This window comes from Carassius carassius, chromosome 26 (genome assembly GCF_963082965.1).
Source record: "Carassius carassius chromosome 26, fCarCar2.1, whole genome shotgun sequence".
NCBI lineage: Eukaryota > Metazoa > Chordata > Actinopteri > Cypriniformes > Cyprinidae > Carassius > Carassius carassius.
Genome location: NC_081780.1, coordinates 6669067 through 6695831, shown reverse-complemented (window position 1 = coordinate 6695831; position 26765 = coordinate 6669067). Strand labels below are relative to the sequence as shown.

General features: G+C 39.5%; 1 protein-coding gene across 1 annotated transcript in view; it reads left to right on the top strand.

Moving 5' to 3' along the window:
- Positions 1-18436, top strand: part of LOC132105377 (scavenger receptor cysteine-rich type 1 protein M130-like) — a 31058-nt gene extending 12622 nt beyond the window's left edge. Inside the window, 14 exon segments of the mRNA XM_059510462.1 lie at positions 3216-3530; positions 3763-4059; positions 4757-4900; positions 5002-5325; positions 5402-5719; positions 5957-6085; positions 6088-6255; positions 10068-10238; positions 10467-10525; positions 11256-11451; positions 15919-16233; positions 16336-16542; positions 16940-16999; positions 18375-18436. Of these exon segments, the coding sequence (XP_059366445.1) occupies positions 3216-3530; positions 3763-4059; positions 4757-4900; positions 5002-5325; positions 5402-5719; positions 5957-6085; positions 6088-6255; positions 10068-10238; positions 10467-10525; positions 11256-11451; positions 15919-16233; positions 16336-16542; positions 16940-16999; positions 18375-18436 (2765 nt within the window).
- Positions 18437-26765: the final 8329 nt, after the last annotated feature.

Below are 26765 nucleotides of genomic sequence, written 5' to 3'. Positions count from 1 at the left end.
TTGCTTAATAAAAAGATAAGCCAGCATCATTTATTATGCATAGCCTATATTAAACCTTTCACGCTTAATCCAAATGTATTGTTTTACTCGGTGCTTGCTTATATGTATTGAAATGTCTGAAACCTAAAATAAACATTATGAGGTTGAAAAAACTGCATAGTTGTGTGCTGCATATAAATAATAACCATATCATATCAAAAGTGAGAAAGAAGAAGATCAAGTTCGGCCAAAGGCAGATTCGAACCCGGGTCCAACGCGTCAAAAATCTCAAGTACCAACGCCCTACGGTCTACGCCACTGCACTGACTGTAGATATAATGCATTAACGTGAGTCTTTTTGCTAGAAAGACAGACACTTAGCGCAAGTTGCGCAACTATACAATACGCTCCGTAAAAAGAAAAAAAAAATATTTTCTTTAGAATTTTTTTTTTTCCTTTTCTTGGGCCCCAAGTGCGCATGGGCCCCTGGGCACGTGCCCATAATGCCCATTGGGTAATCCGGCCCTGTTCACTGGAGAATAAGAACTTAAAATGGGACAGAAATCCCATTATGAAATAATTTTTTTTCTCTAATACACATGGCCAAAATCATACTCTTTTATTCAGTACTTTTTGCAAACTTCTTTTGCCAAATAGCAGCTTTGCGTTGTCGCCTATAATGGCTGATAAGTTTGGAGAACATCTGACAAGAGATTAGAGACCATTCCTTCATCCAGATTCACTCCAGATCCTTCAGATTCACAGCTCCACGTTGGTTCCATTTTTGTTTTGATTTTGATGTTTGTTTGTGGATCGTTGTCCTGCTGAAAGATCCAACAATAGCCAACTATAAGATTTCTAGTATGGACCCAGTCAGTTTGAAATGTTTTATATGTTGGTATTTAATTTAATCTATGATGTCATGTATCTAAACAAGATGTTTAGGACCTCTGGCAGAAGAATAGGAAGTACAGAAGTATATTTAATTGTAAACATGGGATACTTATTTTATTATTATTTGTTCTAACTATTTGTGTTGTCACATAGCTAACAAATTGACTACAAACATTGACAAAGTATCATGGAGGCAATAAAGGAGGCCTGGACCAAACAGCAGCAGTTTCTGATTGGCTGAAGTACTGTAAATTGGCCTCAGGCATGGTGGAAGTATTACAAAGCAACGCAGAATCTCGCTCCCTTCTCAGGGTCCCTCGAAAGAGAACCCAATATATAAGCTCAGCTTTTTAAAGTGCCCCTATTATGCCATTTTTCAGGTTGCTAGTATTGTTTTATGAGTCTTCTAAAACAGGTTTAAATGCATGCAAGGTCAAAAAATGCTAGTGTTCTCATAAAATAGATTTAATTTGACCTAATTTCTAAATGATTCATAAATGACTCGTTTTAAAGCAGTTAAAATAATCGGTCCATTTACCTACTCAAGCCAAAGTCTGGTGATGAAATTGCTCAAACTGGCTCATTGACATGAGACTGATTCACAAGTACAACTGAAGCAGGACATTTCTCAGCAAGTATCCAGTGTTTACGAGTTTGTGGTAATGAGATGTGATCAAAGAAATTTCCTCTCACAGCGTAGGACACAGCGTCTTCTCGAAATGATGTTAACTGCACAGAAATTGTATTGTGTTTGTGGGCAGGCAAGTTAGTGACCTAAAATGTTGGCTGACATTATGCAAATATGTTACTTTGTGACGTAGAACCATAACGGAATAAGATTCAAATTCCTGACGACTCGTTTATGCAATTGCGAGCTGACTCTTTTTTTTTTCTTTTTTTTTTCTTTGACAGAAAATAACTTTATCTATCGTGCACTGTGGCTTCACAACTTTGCAGATAGTTTATGTTTACATACAGATTTCATACACTGCATGAAAGGTAATAGTCGAAAAGGCATATTAGCGACACTTAAAAAAGAGACATTGTTTGTTTGATATATGTTTTATAATTGCTTTCAGTTCGATTGTTGCTTTGAATTAATGTCCATGTTTTCTATTAAACAGACTTTGTGCATTGAAATGTGATTTTGGCAAAATGCCAAAACACATTTAATTTCAAGACATCTGTATGCGAGAGGCAGATGATTAGTACAATTCTGTGAAATAATGTTCTTTATTATTCACAAATTATCTTCAGCTATGTTTCTCTTTCTTAGAATATTATAAACATTCAGTGCTCTTTAGTCTTGTGTTTTTTTTTTTTTTTCTATATCAGTGTTTGTCATCAGCAGTTAGTTATCAGTGCTTGTCTCTCTTCCCTGCAGGTGCCAGACCTTGACATTTGGGTGACTTTGTCATTACTCTAACTTTTGGGGAACACTTTACAATACGGTGGCACAAATATGCATTAATTCATACTTAATTAATGCACGGATAATAGTGAGTTAATATATTCACGCTTGTAAATGTCAGTGATAATAAATATACAGAAAAGTGTCCTCTGATTTGCCACTGAAGTTGTTTGATGATTTCCTCTGTTGTGTCTAATAAGGTAATAGCGAGTGTGATTGGAGGGTGTTGGGCCTCTTTCTCTCTTATTAAGGGGGCTGATAGGATGCCTGTACTTCTGTATCATCAGAGCGGAGAAGCTTGTTCTGGGTGTTGAGTTAATAATGCTGAGGATGAGGATGAGGTGGAGATGCCTGATGTAATACACATTACAGCTGGTAAGTAGACAAGGAATAGAAAAAGCTAAAATTGTTTTAGACATTCTCTGAATATTATGTTATGTATATATATATATATATATATATATATATATATATATATATATATATATATATATATATATATATATATATAATTATGCTTTAATGTATGGTGTCTTAAAATGACTAAAATAATAATGTTTAATCAGGTTTATTTATTTATGAAACCCGTAGTGGCATGCATTATTTTTTTTCCCTGTCATGTTTTTAGTAGATCTCTGCTTAAATTTCACAGTGCAAAAAAAAAAAATATATATATATATATAAATATAAATATAAAATAAATTTAATAAATAAATAAAAATAATTTTGTATGTAAAGATCCCAAGAAAATTCGACTGCGAGCACACATTTTTTTGTGAAAAACCCAGACGGAAAAAAAATAATATTAATACACATCCCAGACATCACAGAATACACATCTCTTTCAAACAATGCAAATTGATATGGAATAAATAGTTCCCTCAGACTCTCTTCAGTTACTTAATCTTTATTCTTTCTGCTCAATATTTAGCTTATGTGAATGTGAGGTTGGCTGGTGGTCACAGTCGCTGTGCTGGTAGAGTGAAGGTTCTTCACAGAGGTCAGTGGGGAACAGTGTGTGATGATTTCTGGGATCTAAAAGATGCTGCAGTGGTGTGTAGAGAGCTGGACTGTGGAGAACCTGTAGATGTTCTGTATAATGCTCATTTTGGACAAGGATCAGGACCAGTCTGGATGAGTTATGTCATGTGTACTGGATCAGAATCTACACTGAAGAACTGTGGGTCATTGGGATGGGATAAACACAACTGTGATCATTCTAAAGTTGCTGGGGTCATCTGCTCAGGTAAAGTATATATTGTTCATATTTTAGGTTATATTTATGTATGTTTTGTGCTTTTCATATTGCTTTCTAATACATAAGTTTTTTTTTAATTATTAAGATGGTTGCTTTGTTAACATTTTGATTCTCATTATTTAGTCATTCAACGATTAAAAATAAAATTTGTTTGACAATTCATAATCTGTTAAATGAATGAATTAATATACAGCTAATATATAGCATTTTTTTTATTCAGAAGTCAGGCTGGTTGGAGGTTCTCGCTGCTCTGGGAGGTTAGAGATACTTTATGATCAGACGTGGATGTCAGTGTGTGACGCTGTCTTTGACCAGCAGGATGCAGAGGTTGTGTGTAGAGAGCTGGACTGTGGGGCTCCTGTACAGGTGCTGGGAGCAGCTGCTTTTGACAAAGGAGACACTCAGATGTGGACACAAGAGAATCAGTGCAGAGGAAATGAGTCTCAGATTTCATTCTGTTCAATATCATCACACAAACACACCTGTGCCAGTGACAATATATTCCTTAATTGTTCTGGTAAAGTGTTTATATTAAATGTTCCTTGTTTCTTATCTGGATTTTATGTAATTTCCTGTGTTTTTTGTAGTCAGTTTGTAGTCCATTTGTTTATTGGATTTTTCTTGATCAGGCTCTCCAGGTCTTGTTATTGTGTATAAAAAGTGCACGTGTTTCCTTTACTTCTTTTGTTGTTGAATGTATTGGTCAGTTTTTCATGCTTTCATTTGTTTTTATTGTACCCATGTTTCCCCATGTTCCTGGTTGTTTGTTTATTACTTTCAAACTACTGCAAATAGTTCCTGACTGGTTTACCCACATGTAACGATTAAGTGTCTTTTCAGTTGTTTTTGATACTTTATTTGTGTCTTAGATGTAAGATATTCTGTCTTAAATGTATTATATTACAAAATATTTTTCCCCAAATTATTTTCTACAGTGTTACCGAATGACTAAGTAATAATATGAACCCTCTTTACATTATTCTACACACATAAAGAAAATATTTTTCTAATGGGCCATGTAGTGACTAAAGTTCTTTGCGCAGGTTACACAGATCTCAGGCTGATAAACGGCTCAGACTCTTGTTCTGGAAGAGTGGAGCTTCAGTTCATTACTTGGTGGGGCACAATATGTGATGCATGCTGGGATATGAGAGCAGCCAGTGTCCTCTGTAGACAGCTGAATTGTGGGATTGCTGTGTCTGTTGTGGGATCAGACTGGTTTGGAGAGGGAAGTGGTGAAATCTGGGCTGATGTGTTTGATTGTGACGGGAATGAAACAAAACTCTCAGAATGTTCCATCTCTTCATGGAGTCGAGCTGAATGTTCTCACAGACGAGATGTTGGAGTCATTTGCTCTGGTAAACCTATTCGACGTTGAAAGTGTTTAGTTACTGAAAAACTGTTTAATGTATTTTAATGTATGTATTTTTAAATCTCATTACATTTTAACACATTTCAGATTCCTCTCTGGCTCTTCATGATGGTCTGGTGCGGTTGTCTGGAGAGAGACAGTGTGAGGGGGAGCTGGAAGTTTTCTTCCATCAGGTCTGGAGGAGAGTTCTGCTGGACTCCTGGACTCTCACTGAATCCTCTGTGGTCTGCAGACAGCTGGGGTGTGGCTCTGTGCTGAACTTCTACGGCTCCTCTTCATCCAGTCCTGAACACAGTCATGAGTGTGTGACGGGCTTCCAGTGCTCTGGGAGTGAAGCTCATCTGGGGAACTGCAGCTCTCCACAAACTCTCAACTGCAGCTCCACACAACAGCTGTACATCACCTGCCTTGGTGAGAACAACAACATCTGGGCAGGTTCTTCAGTTGTTAGTGATCAATAATGTGTTTTTCTTTCTCTGAATATCAGGCCGTGGGTCCATCAGGCTGGTGGGTTCTGGGGGAGACTGTGCAGGGAGGCTGGAGGTTTTTCACAGCGGCTCATGGGGGACAGTGTGTGATGACTCCTGGGATATTAAAGATGCCCATGTGGTGTGCAGACAGCTGCAGTGTGGAGTGGCCCTCAGTAACCAGCAGGTACCAGCCTGGTTTGGTCCTGGTTCTGGACACATATGGCTGGATGAGGTGGAGTGTGAGGGGAATGAGACGTCCCTGTGGAGCTGCTCTTCTTCAGGCTGGGGAAAACATGACTGTAAACACAAGGAGGATGTAGGAGTCGTGTGCTCAGGTAAAAAGTTGTGGGAAAAAAAATCTAAAGTAGTGAGCACACATCTCAACAAACTATGTGCTGGTGGTAAAAAAAAAAAAAAAGATAAAATAACAGCACACATCTTTAATAAACTGCTAATTTTGTTTGGGTCAAAACCATGCATTGGGGTATTTTAGCCACCCATGTGTAATTCTTCAGTGGTTGTAAAAAATTAGTTTGGGTGAAAGCTGAGTATATTCTCCTGTTTCCATCTAGATTTTAAAGAGACCAGGTTAACTGAGGGCTGTGAAGGGAATGTGGAGGTTTTCTACAATGGATCTTGGGGTAATGTGTGCTGGAACCAGATGGACAGAGACACAGTGAGACAGATCTGTCAAGAGCTGAACTAAGATCTGGTCTTTTGTCTGCTTCTACACCAAGACTGAAATCAGCTCCTAACTGGCTGGATAAAGTAACATGTCGACCACATGATTCAAGTCTGTGGCACTGTCCATCTTTAGCCTGGGGACAGAATGACTGCAAAAGGGATGAAGTGGCCACAATCACCTGTTCAGGTAATTTTTAAGGAATAACTGACGATGGGCTGTTGAATTACTAGAAAAATAATGCACACCTGGAGTGGTGATGCGGCCACCACACGAACCGGATTCAATTATTCCACTCATACTACAGTTAACACATCTCAAGACATCGATCAGATGATAGATTTCAAGGTATTTGTCTGATTTTTGTACTTAAAACACTATTGTGAGTAGAGCTGCGTCCCAAATGACACAATATACAATATACATTTATATTCAATCACGTAGTGTATGAATGATATATGTTTATTTTGCCATTCATAATAGGAGTCTGTTAGTCCCCCCCCCCCCCCCCCCCTCGCTATGTAATTAAAGCTGTGACAGCTCAGTGCATGAAGTGTCCAACATTTCACAACATTCATTTTTTTGGTTATTTAAAGGGGTCGTTAGATGCTAATTTTGTTGTTGATTGAATTGATTGAAAGTTTGTGCTGGTTTGGTGTTTGAGATATTAAACATTATTTTTTTGACCATGTGACCCCATGTTGCCCAAATCGTTCCAAATCAGCACAGTTCGCTTGCTCTTTGTTTGTGTTAGATACAAATGCTTTATATATTTTATTTCCTTAAATATAAACAATTGTTTTCATCTAAATCGCACAAAACCAGTGTAATTTTTTTTGTGCTCGATTTGTGCTGGTGTGTGCCATTGAAATAAAAAGATAAAATATATTTTCCCTTTTTAGAAGTAACAAACAGAATTCAAGGCAATGATGTTACTCTCCACCCCATGCTTTTCTTTCTTTCTTTCTTTCTTTCTTTCTTTCTTTCTTTCTTTCTTTCTTTCTTTCTTTTTTCTATATTTTACAAATTTTGTTGTTGATTGAATCTTTGAAAATCACCTTTCCTATACTATGCTAGTTCCACGGCTAAAGTAAACAGTATCATGAGGATGGCTTGTCACCCCACGGAAGAGATGGGTGGGGTGAACAGAGCTCATTAGCATTTAAAGCAACATGGAGAAGAACAGCGTGCTGTAAACAGAGCTGAGTTTTTCTACCATTGAGAAATTTTAACCAAAGTATGTTATAGACTTTTCATTAGGACCCTAAAGAATCATATAAATTTGTGGAAATTGGGAATCTGATAACCCTTTTAAGTGCATCATATAGGAATTTAAAGTGCACTTTTTCTTTTTGAATTTTGTTTGAAATTTTTCTTTGTGAATGCACTACTTTAACCTCCGTGAAGTTGGCATAGAAAGAAAAGAAAAGAAAAGAAAAGAAAAGAAATAATCACCAAACTATGCAATCTGTTTGTGCTAATTTGTGCCGCAAAAAACAAAGTTTGTGCTGGTTTGGTGTTTGAGATATTAAACATTATTTTTTTGACCATGTGACCCCATGTTGCCCAAATCGTTCCAAATCAGCACAGTTCGCTTGCACTTTGTTTGTGTTAGATACAAATGCTTTATATATTTTATTTCCTTAAATATAAACAATTGTTTTCATCTAAATCGCACAAAACCAGTGTAATTTTTTTTGTGCTCGATTTGTGCTGGTGTGTGCCATTGAAATAAAAACATAAAATATATTTTCCCTTTTTAGAAGTAACAAACAGAATTCAAGGCAATGATGTTACTCTCCACCCCATGCTTTTCTTTCTTTCTTTCTTTCTTTCTATATTTTACATGGAGTTTAAATCCTTTTGTCTGTGCTCAATTTGTGCCGTAAAAAAAATGAAAACTTCATCCATCTAAAAAAAACACAATTATAGGCCTATTCTTCAGGGCTACGTTCACCACCTTAGAACGCTCATCAGCCAGTCAGATTAAAGCTTTCAACTATTATACAACCCGAATTCCGGAAAAGTTGGGACTTTTTTTAAATTTTAATAAAATGAAAACTAAAGGAATTTCAAATCACATGAGCCAATATTTTATTCACAATAGAACATAGATAACGTAGCAAATGTTTAAACTGAGAAATTTTACACTTTTATCCACTTAATTAGCTCATTTAAAATTTAATGCCCGCTACAGGTCTCAAAAAAGTTGGCACGGGGGCAATAAATGGCTAAAAAAGCAAGCAGTTTTGAAAAGATTCAGCTGGGAGAACATCTAGTGATTAATTAAGTTAATTGATATCAGGTCTGTAACATGATTAGCTATAAAAGCTTTGTCTTAGAGAAGCAGAGTCTCTCAGAAGTAAAGATGGGCAGAGGCTCTCCAATCTGTGAAAGACTGCGTAAAAAAATTGTGGAAAACTTTAAAAACAATGTTCCTCAACGTCACATTGCAAAGGCTTTGCAAATCTCATCATCTACAGTGCATAACATCATCAAAAGATTCAGAGAAACTGGAGAAATCTCTGTGCGCATGGGCGTCAGTTTGGTTTGAAATGTGGTGGGGACAGAGACGCATTCAGAAGTGCATTTTCAGAAGTGGTGGGTACAATGATGCATTTTTTTTTTCTCTTTCGCGCAGGTCATGTTTTGAAAGACGTCCTGTATCTTATTAATGTAAATAAATAAAAATGTATACAAAAATGTGATGATGTCCGACTCGTTTTATGAAGAAGAAAGCCTTACAAAGCATTAGACATATGATATATGACCCACTAATCTGCTTCATATCATCATATAAGTACCATGTTGACAATATGACATGGCCATGACGTGGTTTAATGTACCTAAACAATGATTACCAAATTTCTCTTTCATGTTGCTTTGTTATAACCACTGAAAACGGGGAAAAAAATCTAACCCAAAATCGGGCCTCGCTCTACATTATCCCGCTTATTACATGGCTACCCACCAAATAAATCAATAATTTGACACAAAATATTGATTTAAAAAAGAGTTTATTGATTTAAACACGATTGTATTGCTTCTCTACTATTAGAATCCTGCCGCGTCCATAGCAACGCTCTGTTTTTCATGGCAACGGTGTTATTATCAAGAAATAACAGACTTCATTCTACAGTGGAATTCAACCAAGCCATGTAATAATTTTATTTAATTCCCAGTACAATTTACCATATCTACACAAAACACAACTTAAGCACTACAAATTTTATCAAGATTGAAAAAGCAAAAATACGTGTAGCACATGAACACTATTGACTATCACACCATGATCTGGGGGGTATTCCAGAAAGCAAGGTTAACTTACCATTTGGTAAATCATAACCTCTGGGTTGATTTACCCCAAACCCGCATACCATGAGTATGTCGGTTCCAAAACACCTGAGAAGAGTTAGTTTAATCAACCTCCTACTGGTTACCCAGAGTTAATGCGCGTGCATAAAGGCATTTTCAATGGATCGCCGATTTCACGAGTCAAAATGGAAAATGACAACGAAAAAAAAAGAGCGGCATACTTTACTGAGGCGGAGTTGGAGGTTTTAATGCACGCATACGAAGAATTCAAGCCAATAATAATGAAAAAAAGCAATACGGCTGCATGGGCTAAAGAAAGAGAGTTGGCTTGGCAAAAAATAACGGACAGAGTAAATGCGTGAGTGTATTAAATTGCAAATTTTATATTGCCTCCCCTTTTATTATAGTGCACAATAATTAAACACCCCTTCCGCATCCTTTTGACTGTTAAATCACTACGAAAGCATTTGCTTTTCCTGCCATTCATTTCTTCAGATTAAAATAGTGTATATTGACTAGGAATATATGGTTTCTTATTTAATAAGGTGTAATCCTTCTGGAGCCAGAAGAACTTTGAGCCAAGTCAAAATGAAACACAAAAACATTCTGCAAAAAGGTAATATTTGATTACACAATTACTGAACTATTTATTAAACACGATTTAGTATATTCTTTCTGTCATGTAGCTAATAGAAAGAAGGCTGAAGCCCGTCTAACTGGCGGGGGCCCACCACCACCTCCCCTAACCCCATCTGAGGAGCTGGCTCTGTCCCTTAATAAAGGGCGACCAGTGGTTGCTGGCATTCCAGGGGGCACTTCATCACACACACCATGCACCACAAGTAACATGGTGACATGTAAGTTTGCCACTGTGATTTGTTCTCATTATGACTTAATAAATTACTCTCTGTCACTTATAAAGGCTTTTTGAACATGCTTAACGTTTTTATGCAGGCTTACATTATTTAACTACATATGATGTATAGGCTACTGTGGTTTTAGTTATATTGCTTTGATATTTTTTCCTGCATTATTGGTTTCTCTTTGATAATACTGAGAATTGTATGGGTTGTATTTTCTTATAGATACTGACAGAGGGATTGTATTATTGGACCCTACAGAAAGAACACAGTCTGTCACAGCTGTAAGTGTTTTGTTGTCAGGTACCTTTAGTTGCTTTTAGATATTTTTTATGTTTATTTTTGCCAGATAATGTATACTTGCATATTTCCACTTAAGGATGAAGATGACGATGAAGAGACCACATCTGCTGTGACAGAAGTGGACAATGCTGGTAGATCCACTGAGGTATGATGCACACCATTATAATGTATGCCCCCTTTTTACATTAGAGTAACAAACTGTCATTGTCCTTTCACAGTACATACCTGGGGATTTGCCCACAGATGAAGGTCCTTCAACCTCAATGCACAATCTAACCAGAGTAAGAATTTGAGTGCAGTTGTCCATATTTTACTTTTATTGACTGACAGAATCTCATTCATTAAACTTTTTTTGCCTTCCTAGTTGCCAGCAAAGGAGCTGTATAAGGTCCATCTTCAAAAACAAATAAGAAAAAGTGACATGGAGATGGACCTTATACAGCTTCAAATTAAAAAAGCAAAACTTGAAATTGAATTACTGGAGCATCGCCTTAAGGTGAGAACTTCTGATTAATCTGTTGCATGTTAAAAGTGTTGTGTATATAAAGCATTGTAATAAAAAAACAACAAATTTTATTTCAAGCTTGTTTTGCTTCATTTTATTTCATTTTTACTTTCATTGTTTTGCAGGAAATCAAGAAATGAACTGCAGAGCAGACCAGTGCAAACATTTTAATAAAAGTAATTTTGACAAATCCTGTCTCTCAATAGTCTTCCATCTCTGTTGTGTGCAAAACCCTGTTGGGGTTCCTCTGGGCCATCTTCCTCAATCCAAGGAGGGTGGCTCTCTCCTCTTATAGTGGCAATGTTGTGAAGCACAACACAAGCCACTATGATGTCGCATGCCCTCTCTGGACTGACCCGGAGCCCACGCAGACACTGAAACCTAGACTTCAGGATCCCTATGGTCATCTCCACCTTGGCCCGTGTTCGGCTGTGAGCCAGGTTAAAGCGGGTCTGTGGTCCGGGATCAGGTTCAGGGTAGGGTGTCATTAAATAGGGCAGACAAGGGTATCCTCTGTCCCCCAGCAAGTAACCATTGTACTGTCCTGTAATGATTCAAGTGTACAATACAAATATAGTAAAAAAAAAAAAATTATACAGCAAAACATACCCTCCTGAAATGCCTGACATAATGATGACTCGCGTAAAATTCTGGCATCATGCACAGATCCTGGCCATTTTGCCTCCACATTAGTAATGATGTGGGTTGCCTCACATATTACCTATAGTTAGTGGGAAAAAGTAATGAGTTTAATGATTTTAACAAGACAAAAAATTAGGAACACAAAATGAAATTGTTACCTGCACATTGATACTATGAATGGATTTCCTATTAACATAGTCTCCCTCATTTACTGAAGGAGCTTTAATAGGAATGTGTGTGCCATCAATGCACCCAATTACATTTGGAAATCCTGAAATAGAAAGTCATATATGGAAGTTTAAAGTGTGTGTGTGTGTGTGTGTGTGCAGGATGAATGCATGTATAGATATAAATAGTATGACTACATATTTAATATGCGTCATAGATTTTACTACAAAGGACAAACCTGCCACTCTGTGGAATTCCTCTTTAATAACACGCAGAGGTTTATGGCCAGGGAACTGTACAAATGTGTGTAAGAATCGTTTAAGTGCCTGACATACTGTGCGAATGGCTCTACACACAGTTGCCTTTCCCACATGCTCTGCATCGCCCACATTGTACAAAAAATGCCCTGACGCGAAAAACCGAAGTGATATGCACAGAATGTTCTCTGTTCTAAGCGCAGACCCGCGGTTTGTGACATTTGCAATATGTGGTCTCAAGAGATGTGTTAAATAAATTAACGAATCTTTTGAAAATCGATAACGCTCTTTCAAATAATCATTAGGAAATGAAAATACATCAATTCGCGGTCTTATAACTCTCTCCCGGCGAAAAAAACCTCGTATAATTTGTGCCTCCACGTCCACAGGATCGTCATCAAAAGGGCACGCCATACTCAGTAACCTTCTGAAACAAACTAACCCTGGAACATAACCTGCTACCGAGCAGGTTATCTTCAGAGAGTAAGTCCCTATGGTTACATACATACCCAGAAAGTTACCTCCATTTTTGGAACCGAAAGTTGAGGTTATCCACTAACTTACCCTTAAACTTACCCGGGTATGTCACATAACCTGCTTTCTGGAATACCCCCCTGACTGCTCTCAATTCACAACAACATGCATCCATCCAATCTACATCAGGCATTTTGACTAAAACTTGATCCATTCCTCATCATCATCATCATCATCATCATCATCACAACTATTTCAGAATTCAGCAATAGATTCAAGCAATAATTAAACAAGATACTGACTACTCAACAATCATCTCCCCCAACACTTGCTGTATGAACGCAAACCGTAACTAGCTAATTAAGTTGGTGGCTAAGGAAGTCTAACGTAACATTAATTGCAAGAGAAGAATTAAAACAGCCGATCCCTTGTGTGCAAATGCACAAGACCTAGCCATAATACCAGCAAATCTTAATAAACATAAGTTATCGCGTCTTACCTTTGTGTCAATGGTCTGCAGACCCTTGCTGTGTGTACAACAACATCCATTTGTTCTACAAGTTATCACTTTGATATGTTATAGTCCATGGCACTAGGATGCAACCTTGTGATATTGTATGAAGGCTAAATGACTTGCTCGTCTATGATACATTCGCCAGAAATTCTGGCCAATCCCAGCAAAGACTAGGTAGCCTCGTTCCCACTCGTTCACTGTCCATTCCAAACTGTCAACTCATTTGAAAAACATTCTTTAAAAAAAAGAAGCGCGATAGTCATATAGACGGTTTCATCGGGCGCACGCGCCTGGACCTAAGTTAACTTCCGGTCTGTGTTGTGTATATCGGTCTGGCTGCAGTGCCTTCTACAAACGCGGTTAAAGTCAAGGCGATGAGTAGACTGAAGGCTCAGGTGGTTGTGCTGCGGGATGTGTTTCCCATACATTTATTTATTTTTGGAAACTCACCACAATTTTAAAACTGATCGATTTTCAAAAAGGCTTCGCTGAATAAACATGAGTAACGTTATGTACTGCACGTTTAATAATAATAATCCCTTACATTTATATGTTTAAATATCAAAACGAGGCACAGGTGTTTTTTATATCGCTGTATTTCTGAAGGAAGACTTGCATGTTATATGCCTGATAAAGCAGCGTGTGTGAGCGTACTTTGTTTACAGCTGTTACTGGGGAAACCTCCATTTCTCGCGCTTTATGTCTATGCTTTAAAACATCTCCTATTGGCAAAGAATGGATTTGCATTCTCATTAAGTCCGCCTGATCCATGCAGCAAACATATTTTGTTTGTTATCAAAAAATATCTACTCTAGAGGGACTTGGCTGATGTTATTGATTCTATTTGGAAGTCTACCGGAAGTTAAGTTAGGTCCGCAAAAGCGCGCATGCGCTGTAACGTTTGTTTATGTTGTTGCCGTTGAAACCGGCATATAGAGAAAATAATAACAGTGACACGATGACTCCCCCTCCCCCAACATAGAACGTATCCCAATGTTACAGTTGTTGCAGTTTTAATGAACAGAAAAGCGTGTAGCCAGCGCAGCAGCAGAACTCGAGGTTAAAAAAAAAAAAAAAGGTGGTGGGTACAAAATGACTCATGACGAAATCTGGGGGGGACACGTCCCCCCCGTCCCCCCCGAAATCGACGCCTATGTCTGTGCGTAAGGGACAAGGCCGGAGACCTTTATTGGATGCCCATGGCCTTCGGGCTCTCAGACGACACTGCATCACTCATCGGCATGATTGTGTCAATGACATTACTAAATGGGCCCAGGAATACTTTCAGAAACCACTGTCGGTAAACACAATCCGCCGTGCCATCAGCAGATGCCAACTAAAGCTCTATCATGCAAAAAGGAAGCCATATGTGAACATGGTCCAGAAGCGCCGTCGTGTCCTGTGGGCCAAGGCTCATTTAAAATGGACTATTTCAAAGTGGAATAGTGTTTTATGGTCAGACGAGTCCAAATTTGACATTCTTGTTGGAAATCACGGACGCCGTGTTCTCCGGGCTACAGAGGAGGGAGACCTTCCAGCATGTTATCAGCGTTCAGTTCAAAAGCCAGCATCTCTGATGGTATGGGGGTGCATAAGTGCATACGGTATGGGCAGCTTGCATGTTTTGGAAGGCTCTGTGAATGCTGAAAGGTATATAAAGGTTTTAGAGCAACATATGCTTCCCTCCAAACAACGTCTATTTCAGGGAAGGCCTTGTTTATTTCAGCAGGACAATGCAAAACCACATACTGCAGCTATAACAACAGCATGGCTTCGTCGTAGAAGAGTCCGGGTGCTAACCTGGCCTGCCTGCAGTCCAGATCTTTCACCTATAGAGAACATTTGGCGCATCATTAAACGAAAAATACGTCAAAGACGACCACGAACTCTTCAGCAGCTGGAAATCTATATAAGGCAAGAATGGGACAAAATTCCAACAGCAAAACTCCAGCAACTCATAGCCTCAATGCCCAGACGTCTTCAAACTGTTTTGAAAGAAAAGGAGATGCTACACCATGGTAAACATGCCCCGTCCCAACTATTTTGAGACCTGTAGCAGAAATCTAAATTGAAATGAGCTCATTTTGTGCATAAAATTGTAAACTTTCTCAGTTTAAACATTTGCTATGTTATCTATGTTCTATTGTGAATAAAATATTGGCTAATGTGATTTGAAAGTCTTTTAGTTTTCATTTTATTAAAATTTAAAAAACGTCCCAACTTTTCCGGAATTCGGGTTGTATTATATTATATTATATTATATTATATTATATTATATTATATTATATTATATTATATTATATTATATTATATTATATTATATTATATTATATTATATTATAATGTTATGTTATGTTATGTTATGTTATGTTATGTTATGTTATGTTGTGAACAGAACATGTTATGAACAAAAAAGTCATGTGTCTCCTCAAAGCTTTTTGACTTGGTCCACATTTCCCCACCAGAGACAGAGTTCAGGTAAGTTCATTTGATGACATAGAATATCTTAGCACTCATGCTGTATGTCAGGGGTGGTCAATGTTAAGTGCCACAGTCCTGCAGAATTTAGCTGAAAAAAATAAATAAACTCACCTGCCTGTAGCTTTTTAGTAACCCTTAAGGTTCAGGTGTGTTTCATTAGGGTTGGAGCTGAACTCTGTAGGACTGTGGCTCTCCAGCACAGACATTGGTCCACCCCTAATGTACTGTATTAATGTAATTGTGTTTTTTGGGCATTTGATCTCATCCAGTGTTGCTGCTATTCTAACAATAATCTGCTGGTGATGAATGTGCTGTCTTGTCTAAATAATTTAGAACGCCTAGCTCTCAGACTGAGTGGAGGTAAGGGCCGGTGCTCTGGGAGGCTGGAGGTGTATCATAACGCTGTGTGGGGCTCAGTCTGTGATGATCAGTGGGACATCAGCGATGCTCAGGTGGTCTGCAGGCAGCTGGGTTGTGGAGCAGCACTGAGGGCTGATGGGAATTCAGTCTTTGGTTCTGGTGAAGGTGTTGTGTGGATGAACAGAGTCGAGTGCAGAGGGAATGAGATTCACCTGTGGGACTGTCCTCTCTCCCTGAAAAACCACACTGACTGCTCCCACAAAGAGCACGCTGGACTCACCTGTACAGGTCACAGCAATCACTGAGAAATATTTGATAGTTTTAGTGCTAATAATATTAGTTTTTAAATCACTAATTTACGTGAGTATTAATGTCTTTCTCTTTTCACAGATTTTACAGATGTATCAGTGTCCTCTACTCCTGCCACAACAACATCAGCTTCTCCTCCAGTTTCTCCTCCCGTGCGCTCAACATCAGTCTCTCCTCCACAAACTCTCTCAGTCCCCCCAGTGCTTGTGATTGTTCTGGGAGTTGTGCTCTTACTGCTCTTAGTGCCACTGCTTATACTGATTCAGCAGAACAGAGTGATGAGGAGAGGTAGGAGAGATCCAGAGACTGTCATATTGTGTTTTATTCAGTGTGTGATCAGTCATGTGTTGTGAACTGACAGCAGGTTTGTCTGTCTACACTCACAGCTCTCTCTAAGAGGAGACACAGGACGATGACTGAAGCTGTTTATGAGGAGCTTCAGCGGAGACCCATTAATAGACATGGTCTTTTCTCTCAGAGGGGTGAGTAAGTGTCATAGTGTCTGATGTGTTGAGGTCAACAGGGTCATAATTTCTTTCAGAGGGGTGAGTAGAGTAAATCACCTTGATTCATTTGTGGGACTTTTTTGTGTATTATTTAAAATTGTAATTTAAAAGTGGAGGTTGTGGCTGATTTGTGAATGTAAATGTGTCTAATGTGAAAATTGTTCTAATCTCCATAACAGGAAGTGTCATTTCTACAGAACAGCATTCTGGGTATGAAGATGCTGATGAGCTTCTTTCAGGTTAGTGGACTGAAATATGATGTTATTTGCTATATACATAAATGAATGTATATACAATTACTAAAATAATTAAATTAACAAGTTATCTTAGCATAGTTATATAAACCATTCAGAACATATATAAGATAAGGATTTATTTTGTCTTTTGTTCATCTGTGTTGTTTTAAGCTTTTTGCTTTTTAAAATATAATTATTTTGAGTATTTGGTGTGACATAATATGTTGACATGCTTAAATGTTCAAAAAGCACTTTTTTCTCTCTATGCCCCGCCTCTCTCAAACGTGTCATTTTCTATAAAGTCCCTCCTTCCAACAAGCAGAGTCTGCTCTGATTGGCCAACAAGACCTTGATCACTCATTGGAAATGTAATGCCCCTTTCCATAATCGCGAGCTTCAACTTTCAAAATAAATGTTAAGACAGTTAATAATGTCTTTAGTTTTACCATCAGTTCAAGCCCGAAAGGGGAAAAGAGTCACTTTACAAACACGGTGATGAAGCTCTTGTGTGTTTGCAGAACACAAGCCACGGACGGTTAAGACAGCTAACTCCACTCTATGTGATCTTGTCCTTCTCTCTCTCTCTCTCTCTCTCTCTCTCTCTCTCTCTCACACACACACACACACACACACACACACATGCATGCGCACGCTCGCGCGTACACACACACAACGGGCAAAACGGGCATAATAATATTCATTGTAACTTGAGAGTTTATTGTAATGTGTGTGTTTGACAGGCCAGTAAAAAAACAAAACAATGAGGCACTACTGTTAATTTACCTAAAGTCATCGTTGCACATTTGAACAGTCAATAGCAAATACTTAAACTAATGACAAAACATTCTCACAGTAGCTGATTCAGAAAATGCAGATTGTCTTAGCAAAATCAAAATTACTTCCTCTCCTGGGTTCACGAAACGGTCATCCATAAAATGTGTTGATGTTCTGTTGTAAGTAATCTTAAAGATTCCTAAATGCATCTACTTTCAGAAGGCCAAATAAAGTGCTTTCTCCTAGATACACACATCATCTCCCTGACAATGGTTGCTTCAACACTAACTGTGGTTACTGAAACCATGCCTTCTTTCTTTGTGTGAACATTTGGGAGGCATTACGCAAATATTTCCACACAGTGACGTAGACATGTGGGGGAGTTTGAATGAGCTGTTTTAGGGGGGAGTGGCAGAGTCTTGCCTTTGATAAAGAATATTCGTTTGGTTTTGAGACTTTAGTCTTTGCAACATTGTAGATCTTTTTTATGCACCAAGAGCTTGTTACACTCCAAAAAGAAAGGAAAACATGAAATCGTGTCATATGACCCTTTAAATGACATACTGGGCCTCTGTTTTACTGTCTTTTCCGTTAACTCATTTAGAAGAGCAACAAGTCACACCTGAAGATTATGATGATATAATCACTGTTGGATTGAGACATTAACCACTTATCATGTATCCCTATACAGTATATATATATATATATATATATATATATATATATATATATATATATATATATATATATATATATATATATAGTATGTATTAATGCGCATGTAGATATTATTATTATTATGCTGTGGTCTGTGGTTCATTCTCAGCTCTCACAAAACCACATCTTTTCCTATCACTGAAATTAATCTGTAATGTACTTGTTGTGAATAATAATAAATGTATTATATCTGCATAATAATATTCAAAGTAATTATAGGCTGTAGAAGCCAAAAAAAACATAAAAAAATAATAATAATGGGCTTCTTATTATAAAACGTATTTGTTGTTGTCATCAAATACTTCTCAATATAGTATAATAATAATAATGTAATTATGATTGCGTTTATCACATATTTGATGTTGCTCCTGCTCATAGGCGTCGATTTCGGGGGGGACGGGGGGGACGTGTCCCCCCCAGATTTCGTCATGAGTCATTTTGTACCCACCACCTTTTTTTTTTTTTTTAACCTCGAGTTCTGCTGCTGCGCTGGCTACACGCTTTTCTGTTCATTAAAACTGCAACAACTGTAACATTGGGATACGTTCTATGTTGGGGGAGGGGGAGTCATCGTGTCACTGTTATTATTTTCTCTATATGCCGGTTTCAACGGCAACAACATAAACAAACGTTACAGCGCATGCGCGCTTTTGCGGACCTAACTTAACTTCCGGTAGACTTCCAAATAGAATCAATAACATCAGCCAAGTCCCTCTAGAGTAGATATTTTTTGATAACAAACAAAATATGTTTGCTGCATGGATCAGGCGGACTTAATGAGAATGCAAATCCATTCTTTGCCAATAGGAGATGTTTTAAAGCATAGACATAAAGCGCGAGAAATGGAGGTTTCCCCAGTAACAGCTGTAAACAAAGTACGCTCACACACGCTGCTTTATCAGGCATATAACATGCAAGTCTTCCTTCAGAAATACAGCGATATAAAAAACACCTGTGCCTCGTTTTGATATTTAAACATATAAATGTAAGGGATTATTATTATTAAACGTGCAGTACATAACGTTACTCATGTTTATTCAGCGAAGCCTTTTTGAAAATCGATCAGTTTTAAAATTGTGGTGAGTTTCCAAAAATAAATAAATGTATGGGAAACACATCCCGCAGCACAACCACCTGAGCCTTCAGTCTACTCATCGCCTTGACTTTAACCGCGTTTGTAGAAGGCACTGCAGCCAGACCGATATACACAACACAGACCGGAAGTTAACTTAGGTCCAGGCGCGTGCGCCCGATGAAACCGTCTATATGACTATCGCGCTTCTTTTTTTTAAAGAATGTTTTTCAAATGAGTTGACAGTTTGGAATGGACAGTGAACGAGTGGGAACGAGGCTACCTAGTCTTTGCTGGGATTGGCCAGAATTTCTGGCGAATGTATCATAGACGAGCAAGTCATTTAGCCTTCATACAATATCACAAGGTTGCATCCTAGTGCCATGGACTATAACATATCAAAGTGATAACTTGTAGAACAAATGGATGTTGTTGTACACACAGCAAGGGTCTGCAGACCATTGACACAAAGGTAAGACGCGATAACTTATGTTTATTAAGATTTGCTGGTATTATGGCTAGGTCTTGTGCATTTGCACACAAGGGATCGGCTGTTTTAATTCTTCTCTTGCAATTAATGTTACGTTAGACTTCCTTAGCCACCAACTTAATTAGCTAGTTACGGTTTGCGTTCATACAGCAAGTGTTGGGGGAGATGATTGTTGAGTAGTCAGTATCTTGTTTAATTATTGCTTGAATCTATTGCTGAATTCTGAAATAGTTGTGATGATGATGATGATGATGATGATGATGAGGAATGGATCAAGTTTTAGTCAAAATGCCTGATGTAGATTGGATGGATGCATGTTGTTGTGAATTGAGAGCAGTCAGGGGGGTATTCCAGAAAGCAGGTTATGTGACATACCCGGGTAAGTTTAAGGGTAAGTTAGTGGATAACCTCAACTTTCGGTTCCAAAAATGGAGGTAACTTTCTGGGTATGTATGTAACCATAGGGACTTACTCTCTGAAGATAACCTGCTCGGTAGCAGGTTATGTTCCAGGGTTAGTTTGTTTCAGAAGGTTACTGAGTATGGCGTGCCCTTTTGATGACGATCCTGTGGACGTGGAGGCACAAATTATACGAGGTTTTTTTCGCCGGGAGAGAGTTATAAGACCGCGAATTGATGTATTTTCATTTCCTAATGATTATTTGAAAGAGCGTTATCGATTTTCAAAAGATTCGTTAATTTATTTAACACATCTCTTGAGACCACATATTGCAAATGTCACAAACCGCGGGTCTGCGCTTAGAACAGAGAACATTCTGTGCATATCACTTCGGTTTTTCGCGTCAGGGCATTTTTTGTACAATGTGGGCGATGCAGAGCATGTGGGAAAGGCAACTGTGTGTAGAGCCATTCGCACAGTATGTCAGGCACTTAAACGATTCTTACACACATTTGTACAGTTCCCTGGCCATAAACCTCTGCGTGTTATTAAAGAGGAATTCCACAGAGTGGCAGGTTTGTCCTTTGTAGTAAAATCTATGACGCATATTAAATATGTAGTCATACTATTTATATCTATACATGCATTCATCCTGCACACACACACACACACACACACTTTAAACTTCCATATATGACTTTCTATTTCAGGATTTCCAAATGTAATTGGGTGCATTGATGGCACACACATTCCTATTAAAGCTCCTTCAGTAAATGAGGGAGACTATGTTAATAGGAAATCCATTCATAGTATCAATGTGCAGGTAACAATTTCATTTTGTGTTCCTAATTTTTTGTCTTGTTAAAATCATTAAACTCATTACTTTTTCCCACTAACTATAGGTAATATGTGAGGCAACCCACATCATTACTAATGTGGAGGCAAAATGGCCAGGATCTGTGCATGATGCCAGAATTTTACGCGAGTCATCATTATGTCAGGCATTTCAGGAGGGTATGTTTTGCTGTATAATTTTTTTTTTTTTACTATATTTGTATTGTACACTTGAATCATTACAGGACAGTACAATGGTTACTTGCTGGGGGACAGAGGATACCCTTGTCTGCCCTATTTAATGACACCCTACCCTGAACCTGATCCCGGACCACAGACCCGCTTTAACCTGGCTCACAGCCGAACACGGGCCAAGGTGGAGATGACCATAGGGATCCTGAAGTCTAGGTTTCAGTGTCTGCGTGGGCTCCGGGTCAGTCCAGAGAGGGCATGCGACATCATAGTGGCTTGTGTTGTGCTTCACAACATTGCCACTATAAGAGGAGAGAGCCACCCTCCTTGGATTGAGGAAGATGGCCCAGAGGAACCCCAACAGGGTTTTGCACACAACAGAGATGGAAGACTATTGAGAGACAGGATTTGTCAAAATTACTTTTATTAAAATGTTTGCACTGGTCTGCTCTGCAGTTCATTTCTTGATTTCCTGCAAAACAATGAAAGTAAAAATGAAATAAAATGAAGCAAAACAAGCTTGAAATAAAATTTGTTGTTTTTTTATTACAATGCTTTATATACACAACACTTTTAACATGCAACAGATTAATCAGAAGTTCTCACCTTAAGGCGATGCTCCAGTAATTCAATTTCAAGTTTTGCTTTTTTAATTTGAAGCTGTATAAGGTCCATCTCCATGTCACTTTTTCTTATTTGTTTTTGAAGATGGACCTTATACAGCTCCTTTGCTGGCAACTAGGAAGGCAAAAAAAGTTTAATGAATGAGATTCTGTCAGTCAATAAAAGTAAAATATGGACAACTGCACTCAAATTCTTACTCTGGTTAGATTGTGCATTGAGGTTGAAGGACCTTCATCTGTGGGCAAATCCCCAGGTATGTACTGTGAAAGGACAATGACAGTTTGTTACTCTAATGTAAAAAGGGGGCATACATTATAATGGTGTGCATCATACCTCAGTGGATCTACCAGCATTGTCCACTTCTGTCACAGCAGATGTGGTCTCTTCATCGTCATCTTCATCCTTAAGTGGAAATATGCAAGTATACATTATCTGGCAAAAATAAACATAAAAAATATCTAAAAGCAACTAAAGGTACCTGACAACAAAACACTTACAGCTGTGACAGACTGTGTTCTTTCTGTAGGGTCCAATAATACAATCCCTCTGTCAGTATCTATAAGAAAATACAACCCATACAATTCTCAGTATTATCAAAGAGAAACCAATAATGCAGGAAAAAATATCAAAGCAATATAACTAAAACCACAGTAGCCTATACATCATATGTAGTTAAATAATGTAAGCCTGCATAAAAACGTTAAGCATGTTCAAAAAGCCTTTATAAGTGACAGAGAGTAATTTATTAAGTCATAATGAGAACAAATCACAGTGGCAAACTTACATGTCACCATGTTACTTGTGGTGCATGGTGTGTGTGATGAAGTGCCCCCTGGAATGCCAGCAACCACTGGTCGCCCTTTATTAAGGGACAGAGCCAGCTCCTCAGATGGGGTTAGGGGAGGTGGTGGTGGGCCCCCGCCAGTTAGACGGGCTTCAGCCTTCTTTCTATTAGCTACATGACAGAAAGAATATACTAAATCGTGTTTAATAAATAGTTCAGTAATTGTGTAATCAAATATTACCTTTTTGCAGAATGTTTTTGTGTTTCATTTTGACTTGGCTCAAAGTTCTTCTGGCTCCAGAAGGATTACACCTTATTAAATAAGAAACCATATATTCCTAGTCAATATACACTATTTTAATCTGAAGAAATGAATGGCAGGAAAAGCAAATGCTTTCGTAGTGATTTAACAGTCAAAAGGATGCGGAAGGGGTGTTTAATTATTGTGCACTATAATAAAAGGGGAGGCAATATAAAATTTGCAATTTAATACACTCACGCATTTACTCTGTCCGTTATTTTTTGCCAAGCCAACTCTCTTTCTTTAGCCCATGCAGCCGTATTGCTTTTTTTCATTATTATTGGCTTGAATTCTTCGTATGCGTGCATTAAAACCTCCAACTCCGCCTCAGTAAAGTATGCCGCTCTTTTTTTTTCGTTGTCATTTTCCATTTTGACTCGTGAAATCGGCGATCCATTGAAAATGCCTTTATGCACGCGCATTAACTCTGGGTAACCAGTAGGAGGTTGATTAAACTAACTCTTCTCAGGTGTTTTGGAACCGACATACTCATGGTATGCGGGTTTGGGGTAAATCAACCCAGAGGTTATGATTTACCAAATGGTAAGTTAACCTTGCTTTCTGGAATACCCCCCAGATCATGGTGTGATAGTCAATAGTGTTCATGTGCTACACGTATTTTTGCTTTTTCAATCTTGATAAAATTTGTAGTGCTTAAGTTGTGTTTTGTGTAGATATGGTAAATTGTACTGGGAATTAAATCAAATTATTACATGGCTTGGTTGAATTCCACTGTAGAATGAAGTCTGTTATTTCTTGATAATAACACCGTTGCCATGAAAAACAGAGCGTTGCTATGGACGCGGCAGGATTCTAATAGTAGAGAAGCAATACAATCGTGTTTAAATCAATAAACTCTTTTTTAAATCAATATTTTGTGTCAAATTATTGATTTATTTGGTGGGTAGCCATGTAATAAGCGGGATAATGTAGAGCGAGGCCCGATTTTGGGTTAGATTTTTTTCCCCGTTTTCAGTGGTTATAACAAAGCAACATGAAAGAGAAATTTGGTAATCATTGTTTAGGTACATTAAACCACGTCATGGCCATGTCATATTGTCAACATGGTACTTATATGATGATATGAAGCAGATTAGTGGGTCATATATCATATGTCTAATGCTTTGTAAGGCTTTCTTCTTCATAAAACGAGTCGGACATCATCACATTTTTGTATACATGTTATGTCTGAAAATGTTCAGTATTGGGTCCCGTTGGACTATGTTTGGTTATGCACTGCGAGTGACAGGTTACTGTGCCTTTAAAGGTTATGGCATTGATTTACGGCAAAGGTCGTAGAATGTAAGTTTCACGTCAGTTGATAAACGGCAACATAAACAAAGCTACACGGTGTGATTATTGAGTCCTTCGCAAACACAACATTTGGCGAACGAGGATGTCTGAACTTGTCCTACCACCTCCGCCACCTTTCCTACCTGTTCCCGGTGATCCAGCTGTTCCCTGGGATCGCTGGCTGGCGTCGTTTGAGGATTATTTGCTGGCTTTAGGACACTCGGATCTAGCGGAGGCGAGGAAGTGCGCGCTTCTGCGCCATTGCCTCGGGCAGGAAGGACAGCGAATCTTCGCCACGCTTACCTTATCGGATGATAAGTACATCACAGCCACGGCCGCCTTGAAGGCTCACTTCAGCTCTGGAAGAAGCCGGCGGATGCACCGTTTTGAGTTTCGTCAGAGGACACAAACGCCGGGTGAGACCGTTGCCCACTATGTATCAGCATTACGTGAGCTGGCTAGACTTTGTGAGTTTGGGGCTTTGGAGGATGGACTTATAGTTGACCAGTTAATAGAGAAAACGTCATGTAACCAACTGAGGGAGAGACTTTTACTAGAGCCAGACTCCACGACACTAGCGGACGCTTTAGTAATTGGGAAGCAGTTGGAAACGGCTCTAATGGAGGCGCGCAAGTTCGGCCGCGCTGCGCACGAGCCTGTGACGTCATCACCACCATCAGTTCAGCATACAGGGACGGCAGCAGCGGCTGACAGGGTGAGTGACAGTTTGGACGTACAGAGAGTGGACAGGGGGCCCAGGGAGAGTGGGCACAAAAGCTGTAGCAACTGTGGTTCCCCTAAACATGCAACCAGAGATCAGTCATGCCCTGCCCAGGGAAAACGTTGTCGTAACTGCAACAAGTTGAACCATTTTGCACGCTGCTGTCGCTCCTCTCCAGCTTGCCATGATACTGCTGCTGTTCCCATAAACACTGTACAGACCTCACAGCCTTCGTTCAAGCTCTGCACTTGCCATGTGGGCACAGCTCTCATTCCACTCCTCGTGGACACAGGCGCTAAAGTGTCAATCCTGAACAAATGTACATATGACCGCTTCTTCAGTCACGTGCCTCTGGAAGCAGCGGCTAAACCCCTGTTAGGCTACGGCCATTTTCCCATCTCTACTCTGGGTGTGGCCTGCCTTCCCGTCAGATATGATCAACAATGTGCGCCTGCCACCAAGTTCTGTATTACCCGGAAGGGAGCTAACATTATGGGCCTAGACTTGTTCCTTGCCCTGGGTTTTACTGTGAGTGATGCTAGGGGCCTGCATGTCCTGCAGGTTGCCACCTCCTGGTCTGACCGCTACCCACAACTATTCAACGGCCTGGGCCACATGACTGGATTTGTACACCAGCCCACTGTTGACCTGGCAGTCCGCCCTGTTATCCAGCCCCTTCGGCGCATCCCCCTGGCTCTCCGTGACGCGGTGGAGGCCGAGCTGCATCGCCTGGTGGAGGCGGACGTTATAGAGCCCGTCGATGCCTCGCCGTGGGTGTCTAACCTGGTGATAGCCAAGAGAAAAGGGGGCGGACTGCGACTCTGTGTTGACCTCACAGACGTTAACAAAGCCATCATTCCTGATAAGTACCCCCTACCAACGGCGGAGGAGCTCACTAGCCATTTCCACGGCTCCATTGTTTTCAGTAAGATGGACTTACGTAACGGCTACCTGCAGGTTCCTCTAGCACCGGCCAGCATGGACCTTACAGCGTTTGTCACGCACGTGGGGGTTTTCAGATTTAAACGCATGGCATTTGGACTGTCATCAGCCCCGAGCTGTTTTCAGAAGATAATGTCACTCATATTGGCTGGTATCCAGGGTGTCTCCATCTACCTAGATGACGTGGTGGTGCATGCGCCCTCGACCACACTGCATGATGATCGCCTGGAACAGGTCTTTCAGCGTTTCGAACAGCATGGGGTCACACTGAACTCTGAGAAATGCATGTTCGGTGTTGAGGAGGTCGAGTTCCTGGGTTTCAGGCTCTCAAAAGAGGGCATCGCCCCGATAATGTCACACACTGAGGCCATTCTGTCCCTACCAGACCCGCAGTCGCCATCCCAGCTGTCTTCCTTCCTGGGGATGGCCGCCTACTACCTCAGATTCATGCCACACTACTCTGACTCAACGGCCCCCCTGCGCCGGCTGCTCAGGAAGGATGTTACCTGGGACTGGACCCCGGCCTGCCACGAAGCTGTGCGCATCATCAAACGGCAGCTCACGTCCCCACCCACACTGACCCATTTCAGCTTGACCGCGCCCACCATGGTCACCTGCGACGCCTC